The following is a 26,588-nucleotide window of genomic DNA, read 5'->3' as shown; positions in this document are numbered from 1 at the left end:
GTTATATCTTCTTCTTGGATTGATCCCTTGATCATTACGTAGTGTCCTTCCTTGTCTCTTGTAACATTCTTTATTTTAAAGTCTCTTTTACCTGATATGAGTACTGCTTTCTTTTGATTTCCGTTTTCATGGACTATCTTTTCCATCCCCTCACTTTCAGTCTATATGTGTCCCTAGGTCTGAAGTGGGTCTCTTCTAGACACCACATATATGGGTCTTGTTTTTGTATCCATTCAGCAAGCCTGTGTCTTTTGGTTGGAGCATTTAATCCATTCACGTTTCAGGTAATTATCGATATGTATGTTCCTATGACCATTTTCTTAATTGTTTTGGGTTTGTTTTTGTAGGTCCTTTGTTCTCTTGTGTTTCCCACTTTGAAAAGTTCCTTTAGCATTTGTTGTAGAGCTGGTTTGGTGGTGCTGACTTCTCTTAGCTTTTGCTTGTCTGTAACGCTTTTGATTTCTTCATCGAATCTGAATGTGACCCTTGCTGGGTAGAGTAATCTTGGTTGTAGTTTCTTCCCTTTCATCACTTTAAGTATATCATGCCACTCCCTTCTGGCTTGTGGAGTTTCTGCTGAGAAATCAGCTGTTAATCTTATGGGAGTTCTTTGTATGTTATTTGTTGTTTTTCCCTTGCTGCTTTCAATAATTTGTCTTTGTCTTTAATTTTGCCAATTTGATTACTATGTGTCTCAGCGTGTTTCTCCTTGGGTTTATCCTGTATGGGACTGTCTGTGCTTCCTGGACTTGGGTGGTTCTTTCCTTTCCAATGTTAGGGAAGTTTTCAACTCTAATCTCTTTAAATACTTTCTTGGGTCCTTTTTCTCTCTCTTCTCCTTCTGGGACCCCCTATAATGTGAATGTTGTTACGTTAACAGCCAGAGGTCTCTTAGGCTGTCTTCATTTCTTTTCATTCTTTTTTCTTTATTCTGTTTCACAGCATTGAATTCCACCATTCTGTCTGCCAGGTCACTTATCCGTTCTTCCACCTCAATTATTCTGCTATTGATTCCTTCTACTGTAGTTTTCATTTCAGTTATTGTATTGTTCATCTCTGTTTGTTTGTTCTTTAATTCTTGCAGATCTTTGTTAAACATTTCTTGTATCTTCTCAGTCTTTGCCTCCATTCTTTTTTCCAAGGTCCTGGATCATCTTCACTGTCATGATTCTGAATTCTTTTTCTGGAAGGTTGCGTATCTCCACTTCATTTAGTTGTTTTTCTGGGGTTTTATCTTGTTCCTTCATCTGATACATAGCCCTCTGCCTTTTCTTCTTGTCTATCTTACAGTGAATGTGGTTTTTGTTCCACAGACTGCCGGATTGTAGTTCCTCTTGCTTCTCTCCCATCTTTGGCTAATGTGACACTTACCATGTATTTTCTGCTGTATCATGTCACTGTTTGGATTCATGTTTATTTATTAATTTATCATACTATTAGCTACCTTCTAGAGGGTTGAGATCTGGGAGTCCCCTTGAATCTTCCTCGCAACATCAATGAGTAACTGAGCCAGATTGATACTGTCCTCTAAACCAGTTATTCTCAAAGGTTAATATGCATATGAGTTATCTGCTAGAATAAATGTACTGATTCAGCAGGCCAGCGATGGGGCTTGAGAGTCTGCATTTCTATTTGGCTCTCAGGAAATATGAGTGGGTGCAGGTGGGAGACCCATGGTTTGAGTAGCAAGACTCTAAACTTCCCTTTAACCCCTCTCTCTTCCTTCTTCCTCTACGTCACTCTTTTGGCTGCAGACCCTGTTACCTCAGATCCTCCTAACTGACCTGCCTGAAGCCTGTTCTTCCCCACCACCAGTGTATCCCTTATAAAACTATTATCTACCAGAGCCCTACCTCCATGGTGAACTCGCCCAAACAAATGTGCCATGCAAATCGTAAATGCAGAGTTGCCCTAAGACCTGACCTGTGATCTAAGGACCTGGGTAGGTATTTTGCTTGGGACATCCCCATTCTTCCTTTTCCTGCTTCTGTGGCTTCCTTCTTCTCTGCTAACCTCCTCTGATGAACTCAATATGGCTACTCTGCTTTTCCCCAAAGTACTGATATTCATTTTCTCCCAACCCAAGCCAGGCCCTCTGCACTGTGGCTCACAGATTTTCCACACTGGCTTGGGCTGCCAGCAACACCTTCAACGTGCCCTTTCTTAAATCCACTGTTGCCCCGCTGTTTGGCCAAAACTGCCCGCCTTAGCCAGGCATGATGGTAACCACTTGCATGGATTGTCTCCCAGCAAGAGACAACTTTGTCTCCTTGGACATTTATTTCCAAGTGTTAGACAAGAAGGGGTCCCCTTCTCAGGGCCTTGGAAGAGGTCCTCCTTCCTGCAACAGCACTATGTCGTGTTAGAAAAGAGCATAGCTGAGGAAGCTGAAAGTTGATTAGAGGAAATCATGGTTGGGAAGGAGAAATGATGTAGTCTATCGGTGAAAACTAGCCTTGCCTTCTTTATGACTGCCCTGCAGTTGTTTGGTCTCACAGAGCTGGGGGTCATCCCAGACATGGGTTTGCATCAGTGAGTTTCAGGCCACTGCTTTGCAGGATTCCCTCGTGGGTTATGGGAAGCAGTAAGGTTTCAAGTGCCTACTTTCTGTTTTAGTTTATTTTTATTCATTCCTTTGTTATTATTTTTTTTTTTACTGTCAGCTCTGTTGCTCAATAGTAAATAATATATTGCCAAGAGAATTGTCCCTTATCAACTGGGCAGAGACCAGGGCAAAGAAAGTACCGAGAGAGATTCTGGAGAACAATGGATGTGGAGGAAGAAAAAATGGGAAGTGAGATTCCTGGGTTTGGGGCCCCAGTTCTGCTTACATGTCTATATAATCTTGGAAGGGTGATCTAGCCTCTTTGGCCTGTTCCCCCAGTTCTCAGAAGGGTTCTGGGGACATATCACTGTTTAACAGGCCTTAAGCATAAGTTAGTAGGGCTGTGCAGAATCCTTCTCTTCTTTAATGAAAAAAAGGACACATTCTCCCTCCCACAGTGTCCTCAGTGCCATGAAGTTTTCCTCTGCCCTGTAAGTGGGTCTTTGTGTGACCTTCCCAGGCTCAGGGAGTAGACTGAAGGGTCACTAAGACCTGAGCCAAATGCATTTTCATTCTGTATGCCTCCCCTCACTGCAAAGGCTGTCAAATTCCTTCATGGAAGAAAACAATGAATTTGGAAGGAAAATGCAATGTAACCATTTTTACCCTAAGGAACCAGCTTCGCTTTCCAATGTGTGAATGTTTTCTAGTGTGTTCCCAGGGCCGTGATGTCTCAAGAAGTTTGCAGTGCACTGCTGTACTCACTCAACCTCCAAGTCCCACCCCCTCCCAACCCATTCTCCAGAGTCCCCAGGGTTTCCAGGTATAAATCGAGGGACTGCAAGAGCTCTGGCTGGAAGGAGCACAGCGTGAGGAAGTTGGTGGAAGGTGGGAGGCAAGAGGGGGAGGGGAAGAGACTTTCAGCAGAGGAAGGGGCTCTTGAGACCCATTTGCAAGACAGACACTTCACTCAGCGTGATTCCTACATTTGTGCCCCTTTAATGGTCAGCAGTAGAATCAATGGAGTGCCTGCTACCTGGTTAATATTGGGGCAGTTATGTGGCAGCAATGAGCCGGCCAGCTATGGGATCCATGGGCTGACAAAAAGACCATTGAACATTGACTTTTCCACTTCTCTTTCTCTTTCCCCAGGGCAGCCACTGAAGTTCTGGCAGCATTGCTGAAATTCAGTAAGTGCCTCTTTTGAAACGTGGTTATTTCTTTCCCCTCTGAGTTCAGTGAAAGATGCTCTTCTGTCTCCATGGCTCATTTTCAACCTGGAAGGCAGTAGAGCCATTCCTGGAGCTTTGGGGTGAGATGGAGGATATTACGGCAGTTCTAACTCGGGGCTGCAAAGAGAGAGTTAATCTCTCTCTCTGTGGCGGTGCCATTCATAATGCTGCCAAGACAACTGACTCTAACTGGAGTATGTTGTCTACTGCAGACCCGAGGAACTCTCCAGCTCCTTCTAATTGGACCAGCAGCTTTTAAGGACTGTTGGAATAAACTGCAGGTTCCAGTGGGATTGTCCTATGGAAGAAAGGTTTATGACAGTGGGTGGGAAGCATGATTCTTGCCTTTGATTCACAACTCAGCTAGTGACTATATTCTTGGGCAGATGGGGTGTTGGAATCGCTTGGAGAGTGTAGATGCTGATAACCAATTTATATTAAAAAATTGGCTCTTTCCTCAGTTACTTGAGTGATTGCAAAAGAATAGCTCTGGGAGTCTGAATAATTTGAGAATTGTTTTTGTTTGTTTGCCTTGTAGCTCTGGTCTAATTACATTGGGAGTCAATTTCATGTGTGCAGTATAGTAGAAGGCACCATGCACTTGGGAGTGAAGAAGTTTCAGCTTAATGTTTTTATTTTTTTTCCCCTCCTTACCTCTTCATCTATTTTAATTTGGCATCTTGGAAACCAGCTGCTTCAATTGTGATATTTGTTCCTCTATAGGGAGCCCGAGGCATGTGGGTAATAGGTGAACTTTAATAAAACTTACAAATAAATAAATGAAAATCAAAACACCTTCTCCCCCAACCATGTATCTCTGTCAACTCTAAGTGCAGAGAAAGAGTCACATCACATAGTGCTTCCCTTTGTAGACTGAAAAAATAATTGAAGCTTGAATTCATTTGGTTTGTTGGAACTTGATACAGTACACAAGTCTATCCACAGCTGCCTGACCTGCAGGGAGAGTGAAGGTAGTTAGAGCAGGTTGGGGAATGAAGAGTGAGGGGTTAGGAAGCCCTCGAGATAGGAGCGGGGGAGAAAGTGTTACCTGCGGGTTATGGGGAGAGAACGGTTCATTCTCCATACTGAACTTGACTCAGGTTTGGCATCTGGGTTTTCATTATTTGCCTGCTCACTCTGTCTGCTCACCTGATTATAACACCAGGTGTTGGAGGAAGCAAGGTGGGGAAGTTCTTGGATTGCAGGAGGTAAAGATGCTGAGAACGGCTGGGTAAGCCAGCCGGCGAGTGCTGTGCCTTAGGAAAGTAGCTTTCTCCTGGATCCTCCCTGCCTAGCTTTGGCAGTAGAGGCCTGATGTTTCATGGGGACAGAGCCCTGCTAGTGTTATCAAATGCAGGGGGTGGGGGTCCCGCTGCTTGCTGCTTACAAAATCAATTACATACTCGCAAATGTTGGTAGAAAGGAAAGATGCCTTTAATCAGAATGCTGGCAATCTGGGGAGATGGTAGACTCAGCCTCCCCCCAAAACCACCTCTGAAGATTCGACCATGATACTTTTAAAGGGAAGGAGGGAAGTAATCTCAGTTAGTCATTGAGATAGGGGGTCAGAATCATCACCATCCCTCACTGTGTGCAGGCTTGTAGACTTCTGGTGATCTTCCTCTAAGATGTTACCTTGTTCATGCAGTTTGGTCACACCGTCCGTTCGGGAGATTACTGACGGGGAAGCTAGGGAAGAGGTCTGGTCATCTGTTAATTACTTATTCTTCATTTCTACTTCTTTGATCTATGGAAAGAACCGATGAGTTAGGCAAGGTATTGTGTGATTAAAAGATTTGAAAGGTGTACTTGGGCCGGAGATTGTAGAGAATTGGGGTGCCTGATTTAAAATTAGTTAAATGGTGCAAACGAACTTATTTACAAAAGTGATATAGAGTCACAGATGTAGAAGACAAACTTATGGTTACCAGCAGCGAAAGGGTTGGGGAGGGATAAATTGGGAGATTGGGATTGACATATACATACTACTATATATAAAATAGATAACTAATAAGGACATACTGTATAGCACAGGGAACTCAATAATCTGTAATGACCTATATGGGAAAAGAATCTAAAAAAGTGTGGATATATGTATATGTATAACTGATTCACTTTGCTGTACACCTGAAACTAACAACATTGTAAATCAACTATATTCCAATAAAAATACCAAAAAAAAAGTTAGTTACAATCTAGCTTTGGTAAAGTGACGAGAAAGTGGCTTCCTGCTGAGAGCAGTTTCCTGCAAAGAGCTGTTTACACTAGCTAAGGCTGACTTATTTTTTTACCCATACACACACCCCCCTGAAGCTCAGAGTTGAGTGTCCTGATACACCATGTGTAAAAATCTGAATGTAGTCACATGACAGTTATTAACTATTTCTGTGTAAAACATGATGCATGGGCCCAGGAGAAACCAATAGCCAGTGCAAATACCGTCTGATTCAGGCTTAGAGCCTTAAGTGCGTTTCCAACGTGCTAGTTGTGCTTAGCAAATGGAGTACACTGCACTAGGGGCTCAGTTTTAGAGTTTCTAACTTCTACTCTCCCTCCAGAGCTCAGCTCAGACCTCATTCCCTCTGAAAACACTTTCCCTGGCTACCAAGACCAGGCTGGATGCCCCTCCTCTATGCTCCCATAGGGTCTCCCAACACGACATTGATTATGCTGCATTGAATTTGCTGTTGCCCATCTCTCCCAGCAGATTGCAAACTTTTGAGGGCAAGGGTCATCTTTGCTGATTGTTGTATTACTTGCATCAGCACAATAAAAAGCCTAAAATAAATATTTGTGTACTAAATGTTTAAGTGAATGAATGAGTTATAATATCTACATGTATAAAAAAAGGCAATACCGCCCCCTACTACCCTGTACTACTGAATCCAACGACCCATGCATAGAAGCAGTGATATTAGTTCTAATCTCTGTTTAACTATACAAATAGACTGTCAGGGAAATGATAGCCTGCCATCCTCCACGTATAAAACAAGTTTTATTGTCGCATTAGAAGGATGTATAGGGTTATTTGCTAATTCTGCTGAGCTCTCCACATAGACTTTTGTCTGAGTCTCAGGTTCATCCTAACACAAGAGAGCTGGATGAGAACTTCTCTTATGGTCTTTCTACCACTAAATACTCAGCCTTCATGTCTATCAGGGTTTCTCAACCTTAACAGCCTTGCATTTTGAACTGGATAATTCTTAGTTGTTGAGGCCTGTCCTGTGCATTTTGGAATGTTTAGCAGCATCCCTGGCCTTTTGTCACCAGGTGAGATTGCCAGTTATAATGACTAAGATTTGTCTCTAGACACTGCTAATTGTCCCCTGGGATGTGAAAATTGCCTCCTTCTGAGAATCACTGTTGCATATTTGATCACACATTAGCTGAAGCTCATTCAGGGTTTCAGATGATCCCTCCCAAATACTTTTATTGGTATTTCATAGAAATGCTCTTCTTGCATAATTGATCTTAAATTCCCCAGCACTGGTGTCATTCCTGTGGGTTCACATGAAGTAAGAATACGATGTCAGAAAGTCTTTATGAACATGCAGAAGTTACTTGGGAGGGAGGAGGTTCTAGAGATCTAGAGGATCTTAGAACAAGGACAGCAGAAATTTCCATTGCAGGGCTTCCCTGGTGGCGCAGTGGTTGAGAGTGCGCCTGCCAATGCAGGGGACACGGGTTCGTGCCCAGGTCCGGGAAGATCCCACATGCCGTGGAGCGGCTTGGCCTGTGAGCCATGGCCGCTGAGCCTGCGCGTCCAGAGCCTGTGCTCTGCAACAGGAGAGGCCTGCGAACCGCAAAAAGAAAAAAAAAGAAAGTTCCATTGCAATTGCCAACTCCCATGTGTGGGTAGGATTCTGAGATCGTATTTGAGCTCAGCAGGCAAGAGGGCTGTTTTTTCTTTTTTAAATTTATTTTTTATTGAAGTATAGTTGATGTACAGTATTATACAAGTCACAGGTATACAATATAGTGATTCACAATTTTTAAAGGTTATACTCCATTTATAGTTCTTATGAAATATTGGCTATATTCCCTGTGTTGTACAGTATATCTTTGTAGATTATTTTATACCTAAAAGTTTGTACCTCTTAATCTCATACCCCTATACTGCCCCTCCCCACTTCCCTCTCCCTACTGGTAACCACTAATTTGTTCTCTATATCTGTGAGTCTGCTTCTTTGTTTTTATATTCACTAGTTTGTTGTATTTTTTTTTTAGATTCCACATATAAGTGATAGGATACAGTATTTGTCTTTCTCTGTCTGACTTACTCATTTAGCATAATGCCCTCCAAGTCCATACAAGTTGCTGCAAATGGCAAATTTTCATTCTTTTTTATGGCTGCATAGTATTCCATTGTATATGTGTATACCACATCTTCTTTATCCATTCATCTGTTGATGGACACTTAGGTTGCTTCCATATCTTGGCAATCATAAATAATGCTGCTATGAACATTGGGATGCATGTATCTTTTTGAATTAGTGTTTTGTTTTCTTTTTGGATATACACCAGGAGTGGAATGGCTGGGTCATATGGTAGTTGTATTTTTAGCTTTTTGAGAAACCTCCATAGTGTTTTCCACAGTGGCTGCACCAGTTCCCACAAACAATGTAGGAAGGTTCAAGAGTGCTGTGTTTAAATAGCAAAGTCTTTCATGGATTTGGGGAGGAGCAGTTGCCATCTTTGTTCTACCAGCCTAACGAAAGTATTGTGTGGCATGTAAGGTCTGGGTATGGATGGTACCACTGCACTTAGGCTGGGGTTGCTGTGGGGGGGATGAGTGTCATGGAATTCTCTAGTTGCTTCAAATGCCTTCATGCATAAGTAAGACTTGACATCGAATGTCTGTCAATTTACATCCCAGATGAGTTTGTGTCCACTGAACCCAAATGCAGGAAGTCAGTTTCTGTCTAAAATTCAAACCCTCACCATCTGGCACTGATATCTGGGAATATTTATGTGAACCTTTATCTCCTGAAAGCAAACTCTTTTTAGCTGGTGATTATTCTGGCCTTGATACTTATCAGTATAAAAGTTGGGCATTTTAGTATATCTCTATAATTGCATTACAAAAGGAGAACATTTCCCAGTTAAAATAGAGCCAGGAGGACATATCTACTACCTTGGGGGCAGTAAACATGGGTGGGCTTGTGAATCTTAGGTCAACAAGGCCCTATGACGTAGTGGGTGGTGGGAGGCAACCCTCACCAGTAACAGGGAGAGCAGGGCTGAGGGATCTGGGAGCCTTGGAGCTGCCCACCATAACAGAAAGAAAGGGAAAGAGCACCAGGTTGCGTAAGAACAATTTTGTTATTTTGTCTCAGCCCTTTCTTCCATCAAGTAGCTATTGCATGAGAAGCCAATGTAGGAAAGGTAGATGGCGGACAGAGAGAAACGAACCAAAAGACAGGTCTCATCTCTTTCCTTTTCCGAGGAACAGCATGCAAAATAAAGCCTTGGAAGTCCTAGGCCTCTTTTCCAATTATTTCCGAAATTTAGAATCCTAAAAATTAAAGTCATTGCTCATTCAAGGGTCCTTTTTGTATGTATGTGGGCTAGAACGGTCTAATCCAGATTCCATACTTTGATTGTATCAGTTCCCCTCTCTCTACCTACGCATGTACAAACACTAAATTTTCCTGTATTGAAAGCTTTGCCCTTTTATGCTTTACCCTGCACAAAAACATTTAGCTTTATATTACCAAAACTTAATAAGGCTTTGATTAATAAATAATGCTTCTATTGCAGGCAGTTTTTTCTCTAATTAATAAAAATAAGACATGGTCCTTTGCCCCGTCCCTTTTTAAAAAAAAATTAATTTCTTTATTGAAGTATAGTTGATTTACAATGTGTTAATTTCTGGTGTACAGCAAAGTGACTCAGTTATACACATATATACATTCTTTTATTTATTCCTTTCCATTATCGTTTATCCCAGGATATTGAATATAGTTCCCTGTGTAATACAGTAGGACCTTATTGTTTATCCATCCTATATGTGATAATCTGCATCTACTAACCCCAAACTCCCAGTCCATCCCTCCCCCAATGCCCCCTCCTCCTTGGTAACCACAAGTCTGTTCTCTATATCTGTGAGTCAGTTTTTGTTTCATATTTCATTTTATTTTATTTTTCAACCAAGTTATGTCTAGTTTATTTATATACTTTAAAAATTTTTATTGGACTGTCGTTGATTTACAATGTTGTGTTAGTTTCTGCCATACAGCAAAGTGAATCAGTTACATGTACACATATATCCATTCTCTTTTAGATTCTTTTCCCATATAGGTCATTACAGAGTATCGAGTCGAGTTCCCTGTGCTATACAGCATTTGTGTCATATTTTAGGTTCCACATATAAGTGATCTCATATGGTATCTGTCTTTCTCTTTCTGACTCATTTCACTTAGTATGATAATCTCTAGGTCCATCCATGTGCCCTTGTCCCTTTTTCTATCTGCATCCACTCTGCCTTTCTCTCTTTTATCTGTGTCTCTACCTGGACTTCTGTGTCTCTTTTTCCTTTTTTTCCCCTCATCTTCTTCTCCTTTCTCATTGGCCTCTCCACCTCTCCCTTTTTCTTTCTGCTCCCTAACACCCTTTTGTGAGCATTAGGTATAAATGCAGTTTGGAGAAGTGGTGGCCTGGCAGTGGTGCTTGGAATGAGCGTGCACCGTGGGATTCTGCCTGATCTGTACTGGCTCCAGGGATGAATCTTCACATAACGCCTTGGTAGTAACCTTGCTGCCCAGCTTTAAAGGTCACATTCTCGCAACAAGGAAAGACCTGAAGCACTTTCTGGTTCAGGCCCTACATCTTAGTAAGAGGATGATGGGTCTACTTCAGACCACTCTCCAACTTCAGCATGAGCATTCAGAGGAGCCTGGGAGTTTGCATAAGTTGGGGCAATGGGGAGGGTGCAGGGAATGGGAAAGTGAGTTAGTAAAGGGAGGGAGACAGAGAAGAAAGAAGGGAGGGAGAGATGCAAGGGAGCTCGTGGGAAGTTTGGCAGGAAGAGGAGGTTCTCTGGTGTCTTCCTCGGTGAGCTCTGCCCAGCTGGCTCACGGGGTCAGCGCAGCCTGTTGCTGGCGGGGGTATAGGAAGGAGGGGACTTCTGGCGCCTAGAGTCCTGATCATGGACAGACACCTCAAGCTCTCAACGGTCCTCTACTATGGCCTGGCAATCAGCAGTGTAGGGACTGGAGGACTTGGTGGCCAGATAGTTGCTCTACAGCAAAATGTCAGAGAAGGGGCCATGTTTGAAAAGCCCCAACTGAGGCTTTTGTAGGAATTCTAGGAGCTCTGAGGAGTTCTCAGAATGGCATCAGTGTTTTAGGATGGTTGGCAGTGTGATTCCTTTGAACTTCTGACATAACACCAGTAGCCGTAGGGTGGCACAGACTTCACAGGGCTCACATGTACAATCTGTGTTCCCACGGGGCCTGGAATCTGTCCTCCTGGCTTCCCAGGCTGCCTGGACAAGCCTGGTGCCCCAGGGTTCTGCCCACGGAGTGTTTCCCCTTCAGTTTCCAGAGGAGGGCCATGGAGTCAGACCATCAGAGCTGGAAAAGACCTTCGAGGTTGTTTAGTGCAGTGGTGTTCAAACATTTTTTTCTTTGAGTAGAGAACTCAGAGCCCTGTCTGTCCATTTCCCAATGATTCTCCCCTAAGGTGGCCTCTGAGACACGTTCACAAAAATATAGGGCTCCCTGAGAACCCAGAAAACTACTAATCTTTCTAAAAATTGAAATATATTTGACACTTAACATTGTGTACATGTAACACATTTACGTTATAGATTTACATTCTAGATTTGCTACATCTATATTGCTATATTGCTATTAGAGCAATAATTTGCACCTCTGTCACATCACATAATTATCATTTCTTTTTAGTGGTTGGAATAATTAAGATCTAGTCTCTTAGTGAGTTTGATGACTACAATACAAATTACTGTCTAGATCCCAGAAAACTGTTGGTCTTATCCACCCCTCTCCGCATTTTCACACAGGGAAACTGAGGACCAGAGAGAGGGAGTGACCCACCCAGATCTCTGAGACTTAGAAGGTTTCTTGTCCAGCTAACACTGGTTCTTTCTTTTGTCTCAGCACAAATGTCTCTGTCAAGGGTATTGACAACCCCCCATCTCTGCCCAGGGTTAGGTTTCCAATTAAACCTTTTCACTATATTTATACTAACTCTAAATATACTAACTATAATTAAGAAGTAACTATACTGTAATCAGTGAGTCCTATATTTTTGCATATGTTTGTGTGTATGCATTTTTGTGTACGTATGCACGTATTTTCCCTGCAGGGTCTACCTCCATGGGCACTGGGGTCCCTGTCATAGGCCGCACACCTCACATTGAGCTGTACCCAGAGAACCTCTAACACACTAATGTTAAGTAAAGAAGGATTCCAGTTTCGTGACTTAAGCCTCATACATTTGCTTCCAATATGCCTTAATGAAGAGGCCAGCCCAATTCCTGTCCCCAGAAAGAATCAAACTGTGGTGTGATTATAGACCCGACGTCCTTTCTGCCATCATAACTTCTGGAGAAGCAGGCCCTATATTTCTGTGATGATCCAGAAATCTGCTTCAAGTAATATTGCTAGAATTTTGCATTTGTCACACTGGGATGGACTGCTGTGATGGACTTTGTATGAATGCAGACTAGCAAACTACATCCGTCACACGGTGGGATTGAAATGACAACGCCCACGTGTACCATTTATCGACTGCTTAGCGTGTCAACCACTGTATATACCACTGCATGTACATGCCTGGTAAGGGGGTATCATCATCACCATTTCACAGGTGTAGGAACTGAGGCCTGGAGAGGTTGGGCTACAGAGCTTACCTGCTGTAGACCCTGGGACCTGAGCTCTGTGCACACCAAGGAGAGATGAACAAGGGTAGGTTTATTTAGCCCAAAGAAGATAAGATCCAAATCTGAAAGGAAGCTAAATAAATCCTTTCTAAGTATTAGAAGGATTTGTGTGCGTGTGTGTGTGGTGGGAGCATCTGTCATTTAGTTTAGGAAAGAGCATCACACGGTCCATCCCATACAAGCATCTGAAGGGGACCCAGTGAGAGGTGCCAATACACCAGCATGGCTGTGCAAAGGGCCAGAGTCTCTGCTGTGAGGCTGAGCATCAGGTGAGGCTGATGAATGACGGGGTGAGTGAGAGGAGAAGGGAAGAGGGCCGGGAAGGATTACAGCTGCTAGTTCCCTTTCCCTGCTGGCTTTGTCAGGCCCCCCGAGTTGGGGGTGGGTGCTGATGGTCCCTGGCCACAGACCGCAGCTCATGTACTTCCTCTTCCTGCCATGTGGTGGTGCTGTTCTTCTAGTTATCTTGGCCGCGCTAGTCCAATATTTATTTTCGGTGAGTAATTTGTTTGTTTGTTTTTAAATAAATTTATTTATTTAATTACCTAAAATTACATTACATACAGCACATACTGAGAATAGTACCCCCAAGGCATTGCTTGTATTTTAACTAAATGACCTTGGAATAAAAATAGTCACAAATCTACAGTAGACACTTGTCATTTCACGGTACATTAAAGAAGTTTTTGACAGAATTCTAATACCTTTGTTCATGTGAGACTGTGTTATGGAACATATATATCACTTGATTTCACAAAACATCTAAAAGTATATTTTATATTAAAATCTTAAAACTTACACATATTTATGACAGCAATATTGGTAATTGCATACAAAATCAAAGGAAATTTTTTAAATTTCTCCTAGTCATAGCAGCCAGGAAAATATATACCATTAACATATGAACACGTAAATATATCTCCTTCTAGTAATTATATTTATATCTATACTTATATTTATAGATATATATGCAAAATTAATTCTGGGACACATATTTATTTTCGGTGAGTAAGTTGTTTATCAGGAGGTTATTTTAATCTAATTTTGGCCGTATTTGCTATTCCACACTATCTGTGCTTCCCAGCGTTAGCAGCTTGCATGTCTTGAAGGAAATTAGCTGAAGATGGTGCCGGAGGCATTCGCTCAGCCATTATTTAAGGGAGCTGGGAGGAGGCAGGGTGAGCGGAGCCCAAGCCCGGTGTTGGAAAAGTTGCTGGAATTTGTTGCACTCCCAGTGAGGTTAGCGGGGTTGAGAGGGACTTACCGAGGGTAGGGAGCATCTCGCATCTCGCGCAGCTTTTTTGAGGGCTGCCTCTGGTAGAGAGCAGAGAATCCTGCAGTTACTTTTCCCCATCTCCCCTGAACCCTTGTGATAACCTGTTACCTTCTTCACCTTTGCTGCCAAGGCCAAAGGCACGACTTAAGTAAGATGCCCATCTGCCTTCCCATGGTTCACAGGCATCCCACATCCCATCTGATAATATGTTTCATGAACTGTTCTCTGCGATCCCTCAAGGAAGAGGGCAGGAAGGTGGGGAGTGATAAGAGAATTATTGTTTATGAGAGTACCTTCAGGGAATAATGATCATAACTATTAATTACAGAGCAGTGGCACTTGCCAGGCACGTTATATTCCCATTTTACATACAAGGAAGTTGTAGTTAGGAGAGGTTAATCATTTTTTCCCCAAGATCCCATGAATGGTAAGTGGAGAGCTGAAATTCAAACTCCGTTGTGACTGTCTTCAAAGCAGAAAATCTTCCTATTTCAAGGATGAGTCTCACCTTCCCCATGGAGTCAGGAAACCTGGACTTGGCTGATGGGCATGGGACCTGAAATTAGTTCTTTGTCATTGTACTTGACTTCAGTTTGGTTTTCCAAAAATGGGAGGGCCGTACAAGTTGAGTGGTTTGAGGGTGCTTTAGTAGAAGAAACTTTTTTTTTTTTAAAAGAAATCCTCTGAGGAGATGACACATCTAAAGCAGATAAAACGGGAGCAGAAGTGGGAGATCCCAGCGAATCACAGCCTGGCCTTTCCCTTTTCACCTCTTCTTTCCCTGGCTCGTGATTGATGCTGAGAAACTTCCATGGAAGTTCCTCAGGGCTCGAAAGAATCAAGTTTGAAAACCTCTGAAATAAATATTCTCATGGGACACTTTCAGAGCTCAGTAAATTGTCAGAGATTATAATTTAAAGACGGGCTGATGCATCCTTTAGGAGGTTTGGAACATGTGCTCGTTTTTACTGTGTGGTGGTCCTAAGGAAGAGCTAGTCAAGTTTGACTCAGAGAGAGATGTAAAATTGTTATCTTCATCCTTGAGCCTTAGTCAAGTAACTTTTGAGTCTCTTGGGATTAAGACGCCGAATTAAACAATTAAACTGGACCTAATTAAATGAGAAGGGTCAGCTTCCGGTGGGAATGACAATGGTTGTTAGTATAGGCAAGATGGTGAACTACCTTCCCAAGATGGCCAGGATGTTCCCAGGCACCCACACGGGGTCTAACAGAACTGTGGATGGCGGTGGTGTGTTTTCCTTGCCTGACATAAACTGTTGTCTGCAAAAAAACTTGTTGTAATAAGGTTGCAGCCAATCCTGGTTCTCACAACTAAGCAGGCTGCTGTGTTTCAACCAGACTATCCTGTTTTCTGGCACTAAAGACCTGGTTCTATCTCTAGGGCTTTCCCTCTGGCCTGATTATCTGTCTGCCTGTAGGTTTGGGCCATGATGTTGCTTTGACAACAGGGTGAATGTGTTCAAGGAAGCTCAGGCTCGTGTGTGAAGGTCGTGTGTGTTTGCTAAAAGCTCAAACCTCTTACTCTAGAAGGTTGATCCACACACACTTACGTACTTTGTTTTCATTCTGGGGAATCAGGGGTTAACATCCAGGCTTGCTGAGCTCTAAATGTTCTGGATTTCAGAATTTGTGTCACCCTGGCATAATGAATGACTGGCTATGGATTGACAAAGATAAGGTATCACAAAGATTGAAAGAGATAGACAAAAAGATAAACATCTCAGAGCTCTGAAAGTGCACAGTAGCGTCCTCATCCCATTCAGGATTGACTGTACAATTATTCATTTATGTCAGGATGTAAGTCAGATGCTTCCAACAGACTTCTAATAATAGCAGTTTGCAGAGCACTTTTTCATATATTATCTCATTTAATGCTCACCGTAGTCCAGCAAGACAGGTAAATATTTAACTCTTCTAGAGCAGCAGTTCGCAGCGTGAGTGATTTTGTCCCAAGGGAACATTTAACAAGGTCTGGAGACATTTTTCATTGCTACATCTGCAGGGGGTGTGGGCGCTCCTGGCCTCATGTGGGTAGAGGGCAGGATGCTGCTAAATATCCTACAGTGCACAGGGCAGCTGCCCCCGACCCTACGACCTAATATTCGGCCTCAGATGTCCATAGTTCCAGGCTGGGAAACTGTTCTATACAAAACATTGAGGTTCAGAGAGGTTGGCTGACTTGCCCAAGATTGCATGATGTGTACTTGGCACAGTGGGACTGAAATCCCACTTCATTTCACTACCAGAGGGTTTCAAATCTTTAATTTTTATTTTAAAGAAATAAATTGTAGGTATTAAACTTGAAAACCTTGGCAGAGCCATTGCATGTAAACAGCTGATGGTGGAGCTGTTCTGGTGGCAGCAGGGGTCAGAGACCCTGCTCAGCCTCTTCCTTAGCCCCTCCCCCTAATCCCAGGGACACCCAGGCTGCCTGGCAACTGCTGCGCCCATACAAGGAGACCCAGAGAACATTAGGCCCCTGTTGGCATCCACAGATCTTCTGGATTTCCCTGAGCTGTTCCATTTTTCTGAGTAGAGGATGACAGCATCTGAGTGTGTGTTTTAGTGAGATGTGTTGGGCAGTGGAGGGGAGGCATGCGGGTCAAGTAGGAGGCTGCTGCGGGCACATTCCAGGCGGTAGGGAAGGGGCACTCGGAGGACCACGGGGGATAGGAGTGGAGTTCAAACAAGGAAGCGCAAGGCTCACGCTTGCTTCGGGACTTTTCAGTGCTGTGCTACCGTATGACATCAGGCCAAAGGACAGCGGGCCAGGAGCACAGAGGCTGAGCTCTTTACCTTGCTCTGCGCATGCTCAAGGCCTGGAAGCATAATGCAGTGTGAACCAATTTGCACGTGATGTTTGCACGTGCAGATTTGTTTTCCTGTAGTCCACACTGCTTGTCTGTACTCTGGCCAGAAGCAGGCAACGCCACTGACAGACAGGTGTCTCCCTCGTCCATTGACAGAGAAAGGCAGGCGGGGAAGTGCTCTGTTTTTCTTCTTCCAGGTATAAATCCTGGCTTTCTTCTTTAAGTGTTGCCTTCTGATGAGTAAACAGTGGAAATGGCAAAATGAAACTAGGAGGAAGTTCTCTACAATAACCCAGAAGGGACTGGGGCTCGTCTTAGGGCTTAGCAGGTGCTTCTTTCCCTACGAAGAATCCAGACTCAAAAGAAAACTCTGGATGGATAGGAAAACTCCTGGGAAATTTTAGGTCCAGGCAAAGATGATCATTCCTAAGGGCTTTCTTGCAGAGATGTCAAAAACAAATAACAAAAAGGAGAGTGAGAAAATCTCACCGACATATCTGCCCCCCCCACCTGACTTTGCACAACCCGCTGTGATGAATGTCAAAGCGGTGGGGGTCCCGCATTCTGATCTCTGCCCTACTGCTCTCCCCTCACTTTCTTCACCTGGCTTTAGCTTCCAGACTTTTTGTTATTTGCACTCACCAAATTTGGGCTTTTCTACTTGCTCTGCTCTCCAGATTTCTAGAATTTTCTGTCCCCGGATCTCTGCAGCCTGATTCTTTCCTACATTCCGGTTTCAGTGCTAATGCCCCCTCCTCAAAGAGTTGCCCCAGCCACCCAGTCTAAAGTAGCAGCCCCACCAGTCCCTCTAGAATCATTCTTTGATTTTCACTGTAGCACTCGTCATTGTCTGAAGTTACCTAATTTGTGTGTGTGTGTGTGTGTGTGCATCTATTTGGATCTGAGAGTCTCCCCAGCTCCCCCATGGGAATGCAAGCCCCTAAGAGTAGAGACTTTGTGCATCTCATTTCCTGCTCTAATATCCCCAGTGCCTACAATACTGCCTGGCACATACTAGCACGTAGTAGTTGTTAAGTGTGTTTGTTGAAAGAGTGAATGGTGGTTCCTGGAGTTTAGGGGGTATGAGTATGGTTTTAGCTGATAATTCACCGCATACCTAGACACAGCAAGATCTGGCTTTCAGGGCAAACTGTCTCTGCTTATTCCCATATGCTGAGCAAACCTCTCAAGCGATCATTTCTTGCTGGGAACAAGCTCCTTTTAGAGAATTTTCAAACTAAATATTGAAAAATTAATCCTACTTCCTCAAATCTAGGATGTCATTGACTATAAGATGCTCCAATTTTTATGTGCCATGAAGAGCGAAAAAATGCTGCCAGTTGTCATTGAAACATCATCATTGGTAAGAAGCATCTTAATTCTGGAAATGCTAGAATGTGAAAAAATATATGCCTTAGTATTGATAAAGTACAAGGTGAGATTGATTCATCATATGGGATGCAGGGAAGTGGCAGGGGGTTCTGGTCTGGAGTATGTCCCTATTTGTTAGTGGTCCCTTCCCCTGTAGCACTGCAGCCTAATACCTTGGACATGGTACTCTCCAAGGACCAGAGGAAGAGCTGGGTGTGTGGAGGAAGAGGCAGATATGGCTTCTGAGGCTTTCTCAAGAGTGGAGAAACTTCTATGGCATGGGAATGTATCTGTGGAAAGGTATTAGAAGCAGTTGGTGATTCAAAAAAACCCAACCAGCAGTAGGCGAGTCTAGATTTAAAACAATGCTATGAAGGATGGTTTCTCAGCCTTCTTAGCCACTCTTTCTGAAGCTTAGGAAAAGCATCTTTCATTTTCAAAAGGCAGTCAATGTGAAAACAAGATTTGCTTGAAACCCAAATTTCCTTTAGAGCCAAGTTTACTGAAAAGTATCTATTTTACAAAGAGAAAAAAATACCTGCAAGCTAATTCCATATCATTATTCTTATTTGAGCTAATGATAATGGAGTGTAATTTCCATTACTGCTGACATTAAGATCAGTTATGTTTCGGTACATACAGCGAGGCTTCTCCTTTGTGAGGAGCGTCGAAGCAGCTGCCGGGGAGGCTGAGAGTGACTCCCCCTCGGCAGCCCTGCAGCCACATACTGGGCCTGACTTCCCGGCTGGCCTCAGGGGTCCCTGCCGGGCATCAGGAGGGGTCCTGAACATCTCCTCCAGGGAGCTGAGGCACCATTGGCTGTTAATTTGGCTCTTTATTTATTTATTTTTAAATTTATTTATTTATTTATTTATTTTTGGCTGCGTTGGGTCTTCGTTTCTGTGCGAGGGCTTTCTCTAGTTGCGGCAAGTGGGGGCCACTGTTCATCGCGGTGCGCGGGCCTCTCACTATCGCGGCCTCTCTTGTTGCGGAGCACAGGCTCCAGACGCGCAGGCTCAGTAGTTGTGGCTCACAGGCTCCAGACGCGCAGTCTCAGTAGTTGTGGCGCACGGGCTTAGTTGCTCTGCGGCATGTGGGATCTTCCCAGATCAGGGCTTGAACCCGTGTCCCCTGCATTGGCAGGCGGATTCTCAATCACTGCGCCACCAGCGAAGCCCTTGGCTCTTTAAACCTCCTTGAGTCTCCTATTAAAAATCAACTTTTGCCACAATTTAAGGGCCTGGGAGGGAGCAGAGAAGATGGGGGAGGGCGACGGAGGGCGACTGGCCGGGGGGACGGTGCCAGGTTCCATTTGGCTGAAAGCCACGCCCCTCAAGCACCTCAGCTGTTCCGCAGACTTCATCTCCTTCAGCCTTTCGGAAACGCTCCTCAAGAAGCTGGTTCTCCTGGTAACCGTTAAAGGTCTTTATCTGAATGCAAAACAGTGTAATCTGTACAAACCAGCACTGGGGATAATGATGTGGGATGTCAGCTTTGGAGGCAGATGAGGGATTCCATTTGAATTCTCCACATGCCATTTATAAGCTCTCAGGACTTGAATAAGTTATTTAACTTCTCTCAGCCTCTGTGTCTTCATTTGTAAGAGGAGGCAAATAATGCTTATCTTCAAGCATTTCCATGAGATAAATGAGATGACCATGTAAAATGATTAGCCCAATGCTGAGCACATAGGAAACATTCAGTAAATAAATACTCAGTAATTGTAACTGTTGTTACAGTGGCAAAACAGGTAGCTTATTGTTCATGTAATATGATTTAGAAGTCTTGGTAAAAGCCTGCTTTGTCCAGAAACATCTTCTAAATTGACTCCCTGAGAAGAGCACTGTTGCAGAGGCCATTGGATTGTTTGCTGTAGTTAAGGTCACCATTATCTTGGGTTGTAGTATTGTCCCCAAGGCGGGATTTCTAGGGTGGGATATTATACAGTGTGAGTGCTGTGGCTCCAGGTGGGTATTTGCACGTGGAGTCCTGATGAAGATCAGGCAGTGTTTGTGATATAATTGCTCAGTTGGGGGATCCAGTGAGGAGAGGGTTTGGAGGCAAGCCTTGGGGAGGGGTGTTTGATAAGCCCAGCTGAGTGGTCTTCTCTTATGAGAAGGGGGCCACAGTCCTGTAAAGGGCTCACTGAATTGTCAGTAGTTCATATGAATGAATTTTCATGAAGTTCCTGAAACAGAAGGAAATAAATCTGTTTAATAAAATTATTTAATCTTCCTGGGCAAGAATTTCTTTGGATAGTAATGGCCTACTATGCTATGTGGCTGAAGATGATTTCTGTTCTTAAGAATGATGAGAGCCTCGAATCCTTGTATTTATTCTTCCTCGTGTATGTGCTTATCAAAAGCAAGGGTGAATTATTAAACACTTAACCATTATCAATCAAGAGGATCTTACAGCACTACCCAGTCTTCTCAAAAAGCTTTAGTGTCATGGGACCCAACTCGGGTAAAGTTGGTCAGAGAGGGGAAGTAAAAAGTTCTCCATTATGGACATTGTAAGGGCTCCTGGGATAATGTGGGGGAATGGTCCTCGGTATGTATGTTTGGGGTGTCTAAGGACAGATAGGCAGCTATGTAAGATGTGTGGGCATTTGGGGTGAGAAGTCGATTCCATTACATGGGGATTGAAGGACTGTGGTTATAAATTTTACTTATTTTGAAACTTTTCCTTGGGCTATTCTCACTAGTGAAGTGAATTTGAAGTTTGAATGTCATCCTTATGGGGAAGGGATTATCATTTATTGAGCACATACTTGATGCCAGCTGCTACGCTATGCATTCATTCCTTATAATGGACTTGTAAGGGTGATGCTTTAGTTATCTCTCTTTTATCTTGCTTTAATATTTGCAGATGATGGAAATGTAGTCCAGGATGGCTTAGTAACTTAAACAAGGTTACACAGCTAGTAAATGATAGAACCAAAATGCAGATCAACAACTATGTGATCCTAGTGCTCCTATTCTTGTGTGAGGCTGTCCAAAGGAATCTGTTCATGTCCTGAGCATTTGGCAGTTTGTTGTCCAAAATGACAGAGGGGGAGTTGGAATAGTAAATAGATGATGCTTATCATGTTGATGATGGCAAGTATAATAAGCAACAGGTATTGAGTGCTTATTACATTCCAGGCATCAAGCTATCTACTTTATATATATTATCTCATTTAATTTTCTCAACAGTTCCACAAGGAAGGGACTGTTATCAGTTTTGTTTGTTTGTTTTTTAGATAAAGACTTAGTGACAAGAGCTGTGAAGTAACATGCTCAAGGTCACACAGCTAGAAAGCAGGGGAGGTCACAGCCATGTGCAAGGACTCCAGAAAGAAAGCTGACAGCTGAAGGCTCTGCCCAGCAAGGCAGTGAAGGGTACACGAGGATAGTAAAGATGAGTTTGGAGGTGTGCACTAATTTGTATGTCTCATTCCTAGAGCTGTGGTTGTGAAAGCATCCAGCTCATTCCTCTGCTGCAGGTTCCCACTTTTCCTCCACTTTAAGCTATCTCTTTACTCTAAAGGGGGTGATGAAATTCTCAGATATGGGAAACAGAGCAGTCATGGGAATTTCCTCTGGTTTTGCCCAATAAAAGTGGCAGAGCGTTGGGTTGCTTGCAGGTATTATAATCTGGGTCACCAAGCACTTCTCCACCAACCTGTCATGGGGCTGGAAATTCCCCATGAGAAATCCAGTCTTTGAGTCTTGAAGGTGTCTGGGCTTTCCTGTTAAAAGACAAACATCTTTATAGAGATGATCATGCTCTCAAATACCTTCAGGGGCAAGGTAGGTAATTCACTTTGGAAAGGGGTGGGGTAAGGTGAATTGGTTGCTTTGGCAACCCGGGGACTGCTTGTCCTGCCCACAGGCATTTACAACATGGCATGGCCTATAGACTACGGACTTCCTGTCAAAGGGTAACCTGTCTTTTTTCTTGTTGATTGTCAAAGTTCATTGCAGAGGATGTGGAGAATAAAAAGTACAGAAAAGTCTAAGTCGAGTCTAAAAAAACCCAAAGCAAATAGAATCATCCATATTTTCCTCCCTCATAGGTACTATTGATATCTTGGCATATTCCCTTCCTTTTTTTATTCTTTCTTCCTGAATGTAAAAATCTGCTGCATCAGTGGGGTCTGCACTAAAGAAAACATTGGAACCTCTGTGAAGAAATACGTGGGGTAAAACTAAGGAGAGCGCGAGGTCACATTTTAGACTGAGAATTAGCTACAACTAAGGTTTCAGGAGGATAAAATCTGGAAAGGTAGGTAGAAAGAGTAGAACTTAAGAGGATAAATTGGAGGTGAGGACAAGGATGCAGATTTGCCACAGGAAAACTGGCCAGATAAGAACTTCAGCAGGAGGCTGCCAGGGAGGGGCTGATGGAGACAAGGGGGCATGGAGAGCGCCTTTGGATGGGGAAGGGGGTGGAGGTGAGCTGTTAAATGAAAGGTCCTCAGAAGTCCTCTCTGTCCATTCCACCCCATCCTCCAACCAGTTTAACATAAACCAATCTGTTTCGGAAATTTAAAAAAAAATTAAGGAACAGGAACTCTTTTTCCAAGGAAATTCTTAGGAAGAAGCCATTTACATAAAGAGAGTAAAGTACAGCTGGTCTGGGGATCTTCTCTGGCCTCCAAACCCTGAGCCCACCCAAAGGAATGTATGAAACCCCACATCTTCTCCTTCCTATTTGGCCTCCCTGGGAGAAGCACTGTCCTCCCCTCAGATCTTCTCAAACTTCTGCAAGTTGCAGATCCCAGTGACCCTCATTTCATTCTTCGGCTCCCCTCTCCATTTGTTCAGCTTGATGGATCTCTTGTCGGGTTTCAGGTGCATATTGACTTTTTCAAAACTCCCAAGCCGTTCAGGGAGAAAGATTGACTGATTTAGGGTAGGGGTTGGGGGAGGAGGTGTAGCTATTTTCGATGTTAGTAAACATGACAGCTCGTTGAAGATTAACAGGAAATCGTGAATAAAATCATTGGGATCTGATAAGGGATTTTTCTTTCAGACAATCAAAGACTTTTTTCTCGTTATCTCCCTCCCCCTCCCCCAGAAGTGGGAGATGAACGTCATGAGGATAACACATTATTAGTCTCATACCCTTAACATAGATAAAAGACAAAAGTTCTTAACGTCCCACTGCCCACGCGGCCTCCATGCACTTTTTTTGCCATTCTGTCTTCTTTTCAGGAGGTGATAGTTTCCTTTAATACTTCCTACCTAATCCTCAATTTTCTTTTAAACATCAGATATTGGATAGGCTGGAACCTCATTTAGGCGGTAAAGAAGTCCAGTGCTTTGTGGCTGGGACCAGCCGAGGAGAGAAATATTTTTTTTTTTTTTTTTTTTTTTTTTTGCGGTACGCAGGCCTCTCACTGTTGTGGCCTCTCCCGTTGCGGAGCACAGGCTCTGGACGCACAGGCTCAGCGGCCATGGCTCACGGGCCTAGCCGCTCTGCGGCATGTGGGATCTTCCCAGACCGGGGCACGAACCCGTGTCCCCTGCATCGGCAGGCGGATTCTCAACCACTGTGCCACCAGGGAAGCCCGAGAAATATTTTTGATACAAAAGAATAATTCATTAAAGGAGGTAATGAAGGTGATTTAAACCTTCCACAAACACATCATGGAGTGAATAAAGCTCATGGCTCTCAATTTAGGGTCATGGCTGAATGAAATGTTGTCAAAGGTGAAAAAAAAAAAATAAAACCAACTGCACAAATGGGTCAGAAATCTCAGTGGGGCTCAGTCAAGCCTGACAATTTAGAATTTGACAAACAAGTAGAAGAAAAGGAGAATTCCATTAATATTATGAGAAAAACCCTTCTGGAATAAAGCACTGAATTTTCATCTTATTGTTTCACTCATGTGCACTTATATGGTCTTAGGAAAAAATCTGACTTGGAGCTGAAATTTTGCTTATCCAGTTACAGTTCAGGGGATCTCTGTCTCACATGCTCATCCAGAAACATAGATTGTCTCATAAACCAGCATGAACAGTATGGATAATGGAGAAATGCAGTCGTGAGAGGGCAGAGCTGCAAGATGTGGGCGTTTGTTCCTGAGAGTCAGCCCGTTAGAGTTCTTCGGGGTACCTAGTCCACAGGGGTAGAGAGGACCAGGATCCAGAGAGTATCTGTCTCCCCATCTACTGGGTAGACCTGAACTGGTCTGTCCACCAACCCTGTAGGCGGAGGAGCTTAACATGAAAAGTGGTGTATGTGGACTGTTGAGAGAGGTATCTTGGACCATTCTTCCCCCTTTCTTTCTTCATAATGGAAAAAGGAAGAAATCAGTCACCCATCAGAGGGGTCTCATGGGAGGTCTCATGCAAGGTCATTCAACTAACAAAGGGTTGTCATGGTGTGAAAGAGGGGAAGAGAACTGTAAGAGCATGCTATTACAGCTCCCTGTCAGATGTAAGGAAGCCTTGTCCTCATATCCTTTGCTGGGTGGACTTTCAACCTCTTTCTGGATATTTTTGGTGCCACGCTGCTCATTACCACATAGATACCAGCTCCCTATTGGGTATCCTTGAGCCTGAGGAGTTCCTTTCCTTGACGGAGCCAACCCCTTGATGATCTGGCTTCCGTTCTCTTCAGGGAAAACACCCAACGCATCTGTTACACATGGCAGCCTTCCTGACATTATGTCTGTCACTCAGGGTCCTCTCCTTTTCAACCTAAGCCTTATAGTTTGCTCAACCCAAATGACAATATCCCAAGTCTACTGAGGCTTAGGAAAGAGGAATGGGAATCCTGTGGATTCCCCCCACCTCCTTTCTTCTCTCTCCCCACACACTATTATCCTTTTTCTGAACTATTTGAGAATGTTATAGACATTCACAATGGTGAATTTCATAAAAACAAGAATATTCACTTATGTAAACATATAATAGTTTATCAAAATCTGACAATAAACATTTATACAATACTATGGGTTAATCTAAACACTATTCATATTTTACCAATTGCATCACTAACGCCTTATGTAGCAAAAGAAAAAAAAATGTTTTCTGGTCCAGGATCTAAATTATAATTATATATCATACTGACATGCCATGTCTTTTTAGTCTCTGTTAGCTCAATCCCTGTTTTGTTTTGTTTTTTTTGGCTTTTCATGACCTTGACATTTTTGAAAAGTATAGATTGGATATTTTGCATCATGTCCCTCATTTTGGGTTTGCTGATTTTCCTCGTAGTAACATTTAGGTTATGCATTTGGGGGCAGGAAAATCATAGAAGCGATGCTGAAGGGATGCTAAAGTGATGCTAAAGTGGTGCTTAAGTGATCCTAAAGTGATGGTGTGTCTTTCTCAGGGCATCTTATCTGCTGATGTTGACTTTGGTCACTTGATGAAGGTGATATCTGCCAGTTTTCTCCAATGGAAAGTTATTTTCATTCCCTTTATGATGAATTAGTATCTTTTGGGAGGTACACTGGGACATCCTCAGGCATGTATGGCCAGCCTGTGATTGACATTGTCCTTTCCCATTGGTTTCAGAGTCTAACAGCCGCAGGGCATTGAACAGAGGCTATGTCACCATCTTGCTCAGGCTGCATCAGGACTGGCACAGCCATGACACAACCAGTTCCTATGTGCTGATCCGCAGGGCGCTTCTGCTTTGCCTCAGGCATATTGCCAACCTCCGGTCTGGCAGGGAGGCCTTCCTGGCAGCTCAGGGCATGGAGATCCTTTTCAGCACTCTACAGGTAATCAGCATGGGGATTATCTCTGCAGTTGGATGACATCTGGATGATTCTTGAAGGCCGTCATTTAGGACTCATGTTCACTAAAGCTGGGAAACCTCAGTACGTTTCTTGCTTCCTGCTCTGGGCAGATGTTCTGGACTCAGATCCTCATTCCTTCACTCACTCATGTACTGATTGACTCATTTATTGAGTACATATTGTTGGGTACACACTGGGTAGTGCAGTGATTAAGAGTGTTGATTTTCAAGCTAGAGAACCTGGCTTCAGATCCCAGCCCTAGCACCTATAGCTGTGCAACTTTAGAGAAGTCACCCACCTTCTCTGGGACTCAAGCTGCTTCTTCTGAAAAAAAATAGAAGCGATATAATCTAGGTTTTTGCATGGCCTAAACAAGTTAACATAGACATGTCTATGTTAGCAGGGTTCTTGCCATGACTTAACTGCTTTATGAGTGTGAGTTGTTATTGGAATAATGATTAGTTTTTGGGACCTAGTGGTGAATATGATAGACGAGACCGCTGATTTTTGGGGCAAGCATTCCACCAGAGAGTTGGACACTAAGGAAGCAAAGAATTCAATCTGGAAGATAATTTCATATTGCTCTGTGAAATCAACAGAGGAAGGGCACAGGTCTCCAGTGACTTTTACATATGCAGGGAGACTTGACCTTCTCTTAGAGAGCTCAAGTCTTCTCTGAGCAGGTGA

At 43.4% G+C, this 26,588-nt stretch overlaps 1 protein-coding gene across 1 annotated transcript in view; it reads left to right on the top strand.

The window, feature by feature from the left end:
• Nucleotides 1-1,605: 1,605 nt before the first annotated feature.
• The window catches only part of LOC307049548 (cytosolic carboxypeptidase 4-like), a gene marked incomplete at both ends in the record, with an annotated part of 54,798 nt that continues 29,815 nt past the window's right edge, over nt 1,606-26,588 (top strand). The window contains 4 exon segments of the mRNA XM_079699107.1: nt 1,606-1,662; nt 3,256-3,440; nt 3,698-3,735; nt 25,675-25,883. Coding sequence (XP_079555233.1) covers nt 1,606-1,662; nt 3,256-3,440; nt 3,698-3,735; nt 25,675-25,883 — 489 coding nt within the window.

This window comes from Hyperoodon ampullatus, assembly GCF_949752795.1.
Source record: "Hyperoodon ampullatus genome assembly, chromosome: 3".
NCBI lineage: Eukaryota > Metazoa > Chordata > Mammalia > Artiodactyla > Ziphiidae > Hyperoodon > Hyperoodon ampullatus.
The sequence above is the reverse complement of the archived record's forward strand: the minus strand, read 5'-3'. Positions and strand labels throughout refer to the sequence as shown.